The sequence below is a fragment of the Durotheca rogersii genome (assembly GCF_024521655.1).
Source record: "Durotheca rogersii strain YMJ 92031201 chromosome Unknown GGS23scaffold_4, whole genome shotgun sequence".
NCBI classification, from domain to species: Eukaryota; Fungi; Ascomycota; class Sordariomycetes; order Xylariales; family Xylariaceae; genus Durotheca; species Durotheca rogersii.
In genome coordinates this window covers 528,242-540,002 of record NW_026251235.1, presented here as the reverse complement: position 1 = coordinate 540,002, position 11,761 = coordinate 528,242, and the positions used below count along the sequence as shown (strand labels likewise).

The 11,761-nt window shown below is 56.4% G+C and overlaps 4 protein-coding genes across 4 annotated transcripts; 2 read left to right on the top strand and 2 right to left on the bottom strand.

Moving 5' to 3' along the window:
- Positions 1 to 137: 137 nt before the first annotated feature.
- GGS23DRAFT_355603 (uncharacterized protein) lies at positions 138 to 1,268 on the top strand. Its single transcript, XM_051513184.1, has one exon. The coding sequence runs from the start codon at positions 312 to 314 to the stop codon at positions 1,137 to 1,139; it is 828 nt and encodes a 275-aa protein (XP_051374517.1). The 5' UTR covers positions 138 to 311; the 3' UTR covers positions 1,140 to 1,268.
- A 12-nt stretch (positions 1,269 to 1,280) lies between these two features.
- Positions 1,281 to 3,175, bottom strand: GGS23DRAFT_554205 (ribosomal protein L14 domain-containing protein). The gene is made up of 5 exons (XM_051515519.1): positions 2,989 to 3,175; positions 2,588 to 2,635; positions 2,200 to 2,446; positions 1,961 to 2,038; positions 1,281 to 1,897 (listed from the first exon to the last, which is right to left on the bottom strand). Exons 1-5 carry the CDS (start codon positions 3,000 to 3,002, stop codon positions 1,865 to 1,867), a joined length of 420 nt encoding a protein of 139 aa, XP_051374516.1. The 5' UTR covers positions 3,003 to 3,175; the 3' UTR covers positions 1,281 to 1,864.
- A 410-nt stretch (positions 3,176 to 3,585) lies between these two features.
- Positions 3,586 to 4,624, bottom strand: GGS23DRAFT_603323 (putative glutathione S-transferase; the record flags this gene model as incomplete). Its single annotated transcript, XM_051519463.1, has 4 exons — positions 3,586 to 4,162; positions 4,307 to 4,344; positions 4,417 to 4,463; positions 4,546 to 4,624. The coding sequence occupies 4 exons, from the start codon at positions 4,622 to 4,624 to the stop codon at positions 3,586 to 3,588; spliced, it is 741 nt and encodes a 246-aa protein (XP_051374515.1).
- Positions 4,625 to 9,774: 5,150 nt separating this feature from the next.
- On the top strand, positions 9,775 to 11,665 carry GGS23DRAFT_355583 (FAD/NAD(P)-binding domain-containing protein). The gene has a single exon (XM_051513183.1). The coding sequence runs from the start codon at positions 9,896 to 9,898 to the stop codon at positions 11,237 to 11,239; it is 1,344 nt and encodes a 447-aa protein (XP_051374514.1). The 5' UTR covers positions 9,775 to 9,895; the 3' UTR covers positions 11,240 to 11,665.
- Positions 11,666 to 11,761: the final 96 nt, after the last annotated feature.

The window sequence follows — 11,761 nt, the reverse complement described above, 5'->3', positions numbered from 1 at the left end:
TATTTCCAGGCGGTATCACGTCGACGTATAACGAGCTGTATCCTTCCGGCTCATCACGTTTGGCTACCTGCAAACTAGTATAATCAGTTGGACGTACGCATAGCAAATTTTGCTTCAACATGCCAAATCACACGACCGATCGGAAGCACCACATTGTCATGAGAAACGACAGTTTTTAGAAAGAAAGCACGCGACATGAAACCGAACAGACATCACCCGAGAGTCCATTTGGACATAACCGATTCCTTCTAGCGTTACGACTCGGCGCGGCACACATCAATATCAGCAATAGATACACCGTCCTCGTCAAAATGGGGACGGACATGAGGATCCAGACGAAAAAAGGATATAACGCAGAAGCCATGAGCGCCAGAGGCGGCGTGGTAAGACGCCACAATAGTTGCGATAACTACATCAGCAGTAAATACAGGATATTGACGATGATTTGGAAGTACAAAGCTTCCAAAACAAACCCTCTCGCACATACAGACACACTCACTCACTCACTCACGCATATCAACTACCCGGGAAGGGGCGGCTCCATAAGAACAGCCACATCGAGAGATCCAGGATGCCCAGAAAGAAATAGAGCATCCATCAAACATCGAGGTGGGCGGGAAACCCACCTCCAACTACGTCTCCCACCCACCACAACCCCCTCCTCACGACAATCGCTCACTCGTACCCACACATACACACACACATCGACCCACAACCTTTTTTATTTTCCCCTTGATCGACGACCAAGCACCATCGTCAGATCAGATCGCACACAGCATAGCACAAGGGATCTTGTTTTTTTTTTTTTCCAGGAGCATACGGGAGGGGCGGTAGGAAGGCGGCGGCAAAACCCGGAGACAGCGCATAGACGGAACGGAGGACGGCGGGGGGTGGTAGTAGGAAAAGGAGGGGCGGGCGACGAGCAAGCGACGGAGGGGAAGAGGACGGACGGACGGACGGACGGACGGACGGATCTGGATGGATACCCAGCGGACAGACGGATAGACAGACGCCTCGCCGCGCGTATCCCGGCGCAGCGTAGCACCTCGTCGTTGCCGTTGTCATCACTTCGGCATACAGGGACGGAGGGGGGTAGGGGGGAGAGGAGCACCCGCTGGCACGCGCGTGCAGCAGCGTAGGGCGGTTGGTTCCGGTTGGTCCGGTTGGTTCCGGTTTGGTTCGGCATTTGCATAGGGGCGGACGCATGGGACCTCCCGGCGCCCTCCCCGCAGCAAGGAGGGGGGGCGCAGGCCCGGGGGGCCGAGGACGCTAGGAATACAGCGATTTTGCGACTGATTTACTGCTACTGCTACTTACTGCTACTGTGACTGTGACTGTGATTGTGATTGTGATTGTGATTACTTCTGCCGTAAGGTGTGACGGAAATCTATACCCCTATCACGCTCGGGTGATGTAGTGGGAGGGAGATTCAAGTCGCAATTGGTTCACGTACGAAGGCTTGAAATGGGCCGTCAAACGACACCCCAGGATTGTGTGTGTGTGCTCGGTTTCTCTTTTTTGGTATGTAATTGTCTCCTTTACGCCCCGTAGCCGAAATGCAAAGCGACCGACCGACCAGACCAGTCCAGTCCGCCGAGCCCATACCTACTTACTTCCTGTGGCTAGCCAGACAGGCGAGCCACGACGGAGAAGCGTATTAAGCATGCCTGTGCGCATCCTCCCCCTCCCTTCCTCCGTGCGTGGTGTGTCGCGGAGGCGGCCTGGCCAGGTGGTGAGAGTTTGTCCCAATCGTGATGCGCTCTCTCTTCCTCTCTCTTTTCCCCACGTGGAAAAGGGGAAAGATCATGTAAATCTAACCTCCTCTCTCTCTGATAACCCCCTCGAGCATGTCCCCGTCCCCCGTTTACATCACAACACCGGTGTTGCTAGCGATACGCTACGGGCAAGGGTTAGAATGTGCTGTGGTGGGTGGGGGTGAGGCGGAGGAAGGTTCACGTACAGGCCATAACTCAGCAGCCTCCTTGCCGACGGGTCCGGTAACAGCGGAGCCCTTCATCTCACCCTTGGGGTTGACAATCTAAGAATTTACACGTCAGCACGGTGCTTCCAAGCCACTCCGTAAACGCTGCATGTTGCAAATTGGCCTGGCACGACCCCGCCAAATTCCAAATTTACGCGGCCGCCTCAGGCCCGCTGCCCGAACAACGATATATAACCACAAAAGAAAACACCACTCACCACACCAGCGTTATCCTCAAAGTACAGGAAGACGCCGTCGGTCCGCTTCCAGGGCTTGGATTGCCGGACGATAACGGCGGGGTGGACCTTCTTGCGGAGCTCGGGCTTGCCCTTCTTGACGGTGGCCATGACCATGTCGCCGACGCCGCCGGCGGGCAGACGGTTCAGGCGGGCGCCGACGCCCTTGACGGAGATGATGTAGAGGTTTCGAGCGCCCGAGTTGTCCGCGCAGTTCATGATGGCACCGCTGTTGTCCTCGTGGGCCACTCGTTAGCAAGGACGCGCCTCGGTTTTCGTAGGGGCGCGAGATCCGACGGTCGCTAAGACCTAGACTCGTTCGCTTCGGCTGGGGAGTTCGGGTGGGCGGGGGAGGGCCTTCCGCACTTACACAGGCAGACCGAGGGTCATCTTCAGCTTGCCGCCGGGGGCACCACGCCTATGCATCGCCGAGTTAGCAGGACCGCTCCAGCGCAGCGTTCCTCCGTCCCAGGCACATCTCAATTCCCGCCCCGCGCTACCGTCCCTAGGATAATCCCGGGCCAGGCCGAACTGGGCTCCCGCGATCCAGCTCTTGCACAGTGAATGGGAAATGGATTCCACTAGACACTGCCCGTCGATAGCCCTCCTCAGCATTTTTTACCAACCAGTCGTCCTGTAACCAGACGTGTTCCCGCCTCTTTATCCCGCCATCCTATCTAATATGGCATTTCCCTCCTCTTGCCGGCCTCTGTCCCTCCTGACCACCTAGCCGGAATCGTGCGTCTTCGAAATCGAACAGAATACACTCACGATAATTTCGCCATTGCTGCTTAATTTGTGTGTGTTGCAAGATGGTCTGTCGACGTGAATGGTGCTTCCAGAGAGACGAATTTCCGGGGATTGCGAGCTGGTCGTTGATCGCGGAGGCGTGGGAAAAAAAAATTACAAAAGTCCAACGATGGCAGGCTGGGAAGGGCGCAAAGAGGTGGTGTGCGGCTTCAGAGAGAAAAAACCCTAGGGCCCCACAAACTTGACAAGCGATTCCCCAAAGGAGCACCACGGTCACGTGATAGTAATCCTACCATATGTACCTTCGTACCTGTATCCGTATGTACCTAGGTACCGCCTTCTTTGCCACTTGGTACCTACCACCTTGCCGGCGACCCTACGTCCTACCCGGTACACCAGAGCCATGCTATCTACGAGGTAATTCTATCTCATCGACTTCGGGTTAATGGCTCGTATGATCGACACTCAAACCTACGTTAGATACCCAGGTATTACACGCTAACACGAGGAATTCACACACATCTTAACGCCTTACGATGCCTCGACTTGTCTATTCTGCCCGGCTAAAGCATTCTACCTAGACGTCGACGCGGCCGGCCTCGAGCCCCCCCGGCGCATCTAGTGGTCATCCCGGTCGGACCAGGGCTTGACGGCGTCGAGGAGGCTGCGGTGGACCTCCTCGTCGCCGGTGGCGGCCAGGACGTCCTCGAAGATGCCGCCGGCGAGCTGGCGCGCGAAGAGGAGGTGGCCGGCCCAGACGAAGTCGGCGTAGGAGGGCCGGGCGCCCTCGAAGAAGGGCCCGGCGGGGTCCTCGCGGAGCAGGGCGCTGACGGCGCGGAGGTGGGGGGCGGCGGCGGCGAGCACGGCGGCGCGGCCGGGCGTGCCGGGCGCCACGCCCGCCGCCACGTCCTCGAGCGCCGCGCCGAACGTCGCCTCCCGCGTCGCGCGGAAGTACGGCTGGCTCGCCGCCGTCAGCACGTTCGCGTGCACCGCCGGCAGGTAGACCGGCACCAGCGCGCCCATCGCCGGCGCCAGCTCCGCCACCACCCGCGCCACGTACGGCGAGTCGATGCGCGCCGCCGGCGTCGGGTGCTGCGCCTCGACGCGCTCCGCGATCGCCGCCGAGTCCATCACCCACGACCCGTCGGCCAGGATCGCCGTCGGGATCGTGTACTTCTCCGTGTCCGCGGGAAAGCTGGCAGGGAAGGTTAGCGGGGGGTGGAGGCGGAAGTGGGGCGTACAGAGTAGGCTCGAGAAAAGGAAGGGTTTGCGCGCGAGTTCAGGGGGTGAAAGGGGGAAGCGACCACGAACGCGCTAGCGAGACGACATGGCGACTTACTGGTCCTTAAACCGGGGCTTGATATCGGGATACTCGACCTACGGGGACGGGACATCATCAACGCATGCTCTCGGAGTGAATCAGTAGCGTCGGCTATCAGCCGAACCTACCCATTCCGTCCTGTAGGGGAGCCCCTTATAGTTTAGGAGCAAACGAGCTATATTTCACCATCACGTTAGCCGCCACGGAGTATTATCGGGTACCCCTGAGGGGTTTATGTGCCAACGTCTTTTACGCACTCTTCCACGGGTTCAATGACCAGCACTTGTTGGGCGCCCTGGACGGCAGGTCGAATAGGACGATCTCCTGGCTAGCCATGGTGAATGCAGCGATATGTATCGACCGAGGTATGTAGGACGACGGCGGTAAGGGGACTGTTGGGGGAAGGGGGTGATGTCTGGAAATCGAGGCAGTGAGGGACCTGGCCGACAGAGACAGGTAGGCACCTATGTGGAGCGGATGTCGGGCTCTAATATATCTACACATATTACATAGGCATGTAGGTATATATCTACAGATCTACGAAACGGACGCACCGTATCGAGACCCTACTCATACGCTTTCGGTGCCAAGACACGCTCCCATCTAGGAGCGGATATCGGCGTGGAGCTCGCGAGTAGCAATGCCGAGTAATATGCACGTAAAGGCGGTGGTTGTTCTGATTAGGGCGCGCATCTTCACCCTCCTCGCCTCCCAAGCCAATGAGAACTCGGCCCGGCGGCTCCCCTTCGGCAGACGACCCCGCCTTCTAATGACGCATCGAGACAGCAGTCTCCTGGGCTCGAGGACGAGGGCTGTCATCAATGCTTCGCCGTTGCATTCGGCAGTGCGGATTCGGACGCGATTGTCCCCTCGCCCTGGTCCGCACCCTTCGCAGCTCTCTGCCAGGGAGCGTGACCCTCGAGGGCGACCTCAGCAACCGCATCCCTATCCAGCGCAGCGAGGGCGTCGGTCGATCTCAGGAGGCATCCAATGCCATAACGCCCCGAACTCGATGCTTATCGCGGGTCGGCCCTCTCGGTCTCGGTCATCTCTCCTCCTCCTCCAGCCCCACATCGCCCGGTTCATTTACAGCCCAGGTCCCCTAGAGCAAGCGTTTCACATCATTAGGTGGGAGCGCCGATAAAAGCGTACGGGGGCCATTTTGGCCGACGCGTAGGTATATTAACCGCTGCGCAGATGCATCGCGAACCAAGCTGCCTGGTTAATTACAAATACGGAATGCGGCTCCGGATTTATAAGAAACGCGGGTGCTGATTAATCCACGTCGTCTCGTTGTCTGGCCTAGATATACACGTAGGTACCTAGTAGTAGAGCGTCAGCACAGAGACGGATCTTCCCAACAGGTGCTGTGGATTCCGGCATGTGGGCGTAGGGAACTTGTACAGTAAGCAATGTCTACCGGAAGCACCTGAGGGCATTCATTCGTCGCGCGTTTTTTACAAGCATTTCCAGTCCGCTTTTCGGGGGATAGAATAAAATAAAAGGGGACCGGACTGCACATGTCAAGATATCTCACGGGTTGATTAGTTGATGCAGGTTGATGGCAGGTTGGCGGTAACAGCGCCCTGTCCGATTTATTTAATTACCTACCTAGGTACCTATGTAGGTACTCCATCACGTGACTATTGGCACGCCCTGCGACCCGAACTTTGCCTGTGGCGTCACTTTTAAATTCACGACATGTGTCTCCTAAAGGCGCGAAGACATTGCCTTGAGGTAGCAGATATCTAGTAACAAATGGGTCTTCGTGAACTTGCATGGATATTTACATGTATAGGTAAGTTTCTTACTACCGGGGAACAACCTACCTAGGTATTTTTACTCTGAATCCCCTTGGGCCGTATGGCGGCTGCGTAAGCATGGCTGAATTTCCCGATGCCAGTTCTTCCAATCTTCCACTTTGGACTTTCAATTCGCTACAGTATTTCTCTGTTTTTAGTAAGCAAGGGCGGGATAGACGCTGGCACAGCCTATTAAAGCGCTCCCCCAACAGAAAATCGATGTCTCTCACTACCTTGGCTCTATCTCCCGAGGTAAATACCTCTTTTTTATTACCTCCAGCATCCCTACCTTGAATGCACGCACCGCTATCTTTTCTCTCCAGACCCAAGATGTTGCCTATGTAACCGGCCTGGCTTGAGTCTTCAATCATGAACCCCCCCATCTCGTTAAGTCTTCTCCTTATTAGCCCTCGTCAGAGTCTTAGTTGGTTAGAGAGCTCTCTGGGGCATTTTAGTAAAGGACTGCGAGGGTAAAGTTTCAAATCCCGTCCGCCAAAGCAAGCTTTAGTCGCTTTAGATAGTAATGATCGACTATAGTCTACTACATTAAAATTCCATTACGTAGGTATAGGCGGCCAAAACCACCTCTACTGCGTCTTTATTTGCTGTAACACTATAGCATAAAATACACGGGTAGCAGAATGATTCTTCCGTTGTGGTATAGAGCCGCCCTCTTTGGCGCGTGGTATGTACCTACGTGTCGTGTGGTGAGAGAGGGCATTCTGTAATGATAACGTGATGGAAAGTCCTCACTGGCTGTCCCGCTTTGATGTGCAGAGTATTCCAAGAGCTGAAGACTTCCCTTCACTACCTAGGTACCTTAAAGCTGCGCTTAGTTAGAGGTTGAGAATGAGGTGTAGGGTGGGCGGGGATGGGAGATTGTTGGGCTGGTATGCGATACTGCTATATTCCTCAATGCGGTTCTCGATAAGTTCCAATCAGGTAGGTAGGTATAAAAAGTGCTAGTTGATCCATTAACCCCCTCCCACATTGTCTTACCCCGATCTGCGAAGCATCAGTATCAAGACGGATCTTCCAGTTAGATGGGTACCTCAGGTAATTGTCTCTTCGCGTATAGATGCCAAACATATGCGCGTAAAAACAGACTAAACTACCTTGTAGGGGACAGAGGAGGTTTCGCTATCTCATAGATGTTTTCGAAGATGGTTTATCGTGTTGGTTTTTCTTGGCCGAGGCTCAAACGGTTAAGCTGCCTTGGCTAATGGATTTCATCGCACTCTCAACGCTACGGGAATCAGCGTGGCCTTTCCCGGACCCGTAACCATGTAGTTGGGATCCTAGTTTCTGTACTCTTCTTCCTATCTTGCGTATGTACCATACCTAAGCTGCCCGGTGGACGATGAAGGCCTCGGCACCGTACCATGGCGACCTATACCGGCCCTTAGGCCGATGGCGGAAGCTGGACGCTTGACGCACATAGCCTCCGGCATTACCAGCCTATCCTCCTCTACGCTTCGGCATCCAGGCTGCATAACATCTACAAAATCCGATTTCGCCTAGTAAGTCCAGATGGCCTTCATTATTTATAGATGGTCGGAAGCCCGCGTCGCATCAGAAGAGGCCGCCCACCCCACGTTGGTAGAATATGCTAAGATCGAGGAATAATCTAGGGTAGAGTCTAGTATCGGGAAGCTAGAGCGAGAAATATTATCAAAGAATCCCGTCAGTTCAAGGCTCCGGCCCATTACCAGCTTCAGTCCTAGAGACGGCACTGCGTAATTTGGACCCTACGAGATTCCCTATTCGGTGAACGGGGACGGCCACAAGTTTGCCCTGCAACCCCATATAGCCAGGCAATATAGCCGTTACTTGAGATTTGTCACCCGCTTCGCCCGTCTATCCACTACCTTTGGCGCGAAGCGATCGGGCCGCATCAAGTTTACGTTCAACGAGGTCGGGGGAAGCGTGGGGTCTCAAGTGACAGGTTCCACGACGAACACGTGCCCCGCGGGTTTTCGTTACACCGCGACGCAAGCAACGACGAGTGACTTTCGTAAGATCCTCCTTGCAGCGTCGTCCTCAAACTCTTCGCGCTCTCGCGCAATGCGGCGCCGCCGGATGACCGCAGCCAATAGTTCAAAATGATAGCAACGCTGATACTAGCGCTATGTAAGACCAACGAATATAAACGAATCGGCACCCTCTTTACTCTCAACGCGTATGAGTAGGAAAGGGGACTTGGAATATGCGGACGGGTAGGTACTATTTCCTAACTAACGAACGCGACTACTAACTATCAGAGGATATCAGCACGGAAATGAGTGGCTTGGCAGTATAATTCGGGCTTTATAGACGGTTTGGCTATTACGGTAAGCCGGTTTTGGGCGAATTTCGAGTGGCCTGTCGAAACCTGGGGCATTGTGCACCCACGAATCTTGACCCTCCTTACGCCTCACGACTGGCATACGCAATGCAACCCTACACCCCGAAAACATGCCCACTCTTGATCATACGTCGCGACATCGGTGTTTAATCGTGCGACCCGCGTTGGTGCTGTTCGCGGTGCCGGGCACTCGGTCTCAGGAGCGGTCCGGAATTGACCCCAAGATTTAGGTGCATGCAGGTCCACGACTCACCCTATGGTGACCGACACTCGACAACCCGGCCACGAAGACCGGCCCTCTCCCGCACACATGCGGCCAATTGCCCACGTAAGTATAAGGCTGTCATCTCATCCCTTGCTAGCCAAATCGGATCCCGTGTGGGGCCTCACTACCTGCCGACCCGTAGCGTGAGCTAGGTATACCTACCTACCTCCCTACCATTGCCAGAATGTGCTCATCACGATCAAGCTCTTTTCCACCCAGTTCAAGAGCAGGCAGCAGGACTGCCTCAAGACTACTGTAGACTTGTTACATCGATGCCTCTGCACAATCTCGTAAACTCCATGTCGGTTTTCCTAGAACGAATGCCGCAATCCTGGGGGTCATGGTCATAGCTGATTGGGCGGTGGGTAAGCTGCAGTGGAGGAAACCCCCAAATCGACGGGTCCTACGCGGCCTCGATCCTCCCAGCCTCCCCTATTCTGGCCTGATTTTATCCGGTTGACTCACTGGAGAAACATCAGACTGCAACTTGCGCACAGTGGCTGCTTACACAACAAAATCCAAGGCGAGGGAAGGGGGGGTTCAGGTGAAGGATCTGCGGCATAGAGGCGTCCAGGATAGGAATCTATAGAAGAGGTTACTAAACGCAAGGGAACACGTATGTTCTACTAACCTGTTAGATCAACTACGATTATGTCGTCGAATATGCAGCGACCTACATCGATGTAGGTATTATGTGCCTAAGCCTAGCACGCATAGTGGGAAATTCGGTCTCGGAGGAACAAAATTGTATATCATTGGCTCGTATGACGGATCATCCGAATTCACCCCCCGTTGTTTCGGGGATATCGTTTACTACTTTTGCTCAGATGTTCGACCATGCAACTAAAACGGTCCTCCCGGGTGCTCCTCCACCATGCAGTCGACGGGGGTCGTTGACCATGGGTCCTACGTACTGCATACGACTCTCGCGCTCTCGGTGTCACGGAGAATAAGACGAAGCCGCGATGTCTCGTCCCTACACTCAACCCCGCTGGAACGATGCCGTGCATATATATATATATATACCTATAAGATTACCGTCGTGCCTTTGCTCAAGCCACTCGACAATTGCTGACATATCCCTCCCTCTGCCTATCAACTAGGATTGGAGAAATATCTCAGGCATCTACGTAACACAAACCTATCACTCGTAACCACCACGAGCACTCCCACGACCCCACGACCCCACGTCAAAAATGCCGCTGAAGGTCCTCATCATTGGCGCAGGTATCTGCGGGCCGGCCATGGCAACGCTGCTACGCCGCTCTGACCCGGAGACCAGCATTACCATTATCGAGCGGTACCCAGAACTACGAAAGAACGGACAGCAGATCGACCTGCGCTCGTGGGGCGTCCCCATCATCCAGCGTATGGGGCTCCTCGACGCCATCCGCGAGAGGACCGCGGTCGAGAGCGGCGTGGCCTTCGTTAACTCCCAGGGGAAGATCTGCGGCCTCTTCGGCGTCGACAAGACCGGCACCGGCCAGCAGGGCTTCACCAGCGAGTTCGAGATCATGCGCGGCGATCTCTCGCAAGTGCTCTACGAGGCCAGCCTGCGGGAGCCGAAGGCGCCAGAGAGCGGCGACGGGAAAACACACAACGGCCGGGCGCAGAACGGCAGCGGAGGAGACGGCCCCGGCGTCCGGTACCGGTTCGGCACGTGGGCGACGGCGATGGCGCAGGACGAGGACGGCGTGGACGTGACGCTGTCGAGCGGCGGCGTGGAACGGTACGACCTCGTGATCGGGGCGGACGGGCAGGGCTCGCGGACGCGGCGCATGCTGTTCGGCGAGGAGGCCGGGCAGGCCATGTTCCACCCGCTGGGCCTGTACGTGGCGTACTTCACGGTGCCGCGGGAGGCGGGCGACGACGACATCGGGCGGCTATACCAGCCGGGCGGGGGGCGCAGCGTCATGTCGCGCACGGGCAAGGGGGTGCGGACGCAGGCGTACTTGATGATCCGGACGCGGGACGAGGCGGTGCGGCGCGGCATCGAGGGCCAGCCGCCGGAGACGCAGAAGGCGACGTTCGCGCGGCTGTTCCGCGGCGCCGGGTGGCAGACGGAGCGCTTCCTCGCGGGCATGCCGGGCGCGACCGACTTCTACGCGCACCCGGTGGGGCAGGTGAGGGCGCCGGCGGTGGCGCTGGGCCGCGTGGCGCTGCTGGGCGACGCGGCGTGCTGCGCGGCGCCGGTGACGGGCATGGGCACGACGGTGTCGCTGATCACGGCGTGGACGCTGGCGGGGGAGCTGGCGCGGCAGCGGGCGGCGGGCAGCGGCGGCGGCGCGGATGTGCCGCTGGCGCTGCGCGCGTACGACGCGAGCGTGCGGCCGTACGTCGTCGAGGCCCAGCGCCTGATCCCCGGCGTGCCGCGGCTGCTGACGCTGAAGTCGCGCTGGGCCATCGCGCTGTTCAACTTCGTCGTCGGCATCGTCGCCTTCTGTGGCCTGCACAAGCTGTTCGGCCGCTTCGAGGCCGAGGACAAGGGCGGCCTGCGCATCCCCGAGTACCCCGAGCTGAAGCTCGCCCCGGTCGAGTAGGCGGGGTGTCTAAGGCGGGAGAGGTGGCGGAGGGGGGCGCGGGTGCTGGCGCTTCCGCGTTACGGTTGTGAGGGGTTGTAAGATTTTTAAGGGCATATATATATATACCTATACATGCGTTAGGGGACCCAAGGATAGGCTTCTCCGCTCTGCTTTACGCTTTGCTTTATGCTTATGGTAGCTTTGGGCTTATCTGACGCGTCTACGCGACGGATACGGACAAATTCTGATATAACGCGTTCGAAAAGCAGGAAGCGATTCACACTGTGCAGGAACGCAGGCCATTCCGGTAATACCTAACTAGGCAATAGTGAGTAGTAGGAGAATCTACTAGATAACTCCCCTGTGGCATAGATGTCTATCTTGGTAGCGTTTATTAAAAAATTATAAGTAGGTAGGCAATATTAATTACTACCTATCTTCTAATCATAGCGTTCGCTGAGATGCCGAGTTGGTTATAAAAATGGGGCTCACGAGGTGCAAGACCCCGAACCTTTGAATATCTCGAGATACTTATACTTA

Bases quoted from the DNA above. Each gene is read 5' to 3' on its own strand.
- GGS23DRAFT_355603 (XM_051513184.1), top strand. From the start codon at position 312: ATGGGGACGGACATGAGGATCCAGACGAAAAAAGGATATAACGCAGAA.
- GGS23DRAFT_554205 (XM_051515519.1), bottom strand. The intron at 2,039-2,199 runs GTGAGTGGTGTT...GTAAATTCTTAG, and splicing joins TTGAGGATAACGCTGGTGTG to ATTGTCAACCCCAAGGGTGA. The intron at 1,898-1,960 runs GTACGTGAACCT...CCTTGCCCGTAG, and splicing joins AGGCTGCTGAGTTATGGCCT to CGTATCGCTAGCAACACCGG.
- GGS23DRAFT_355583 (XM_051513183.1), top strand. From the start codon at position 9,896: ATGCCGCTGAAGGTCCTCATCATTGGCGCAGGTATCTGCGGGCCGGCC.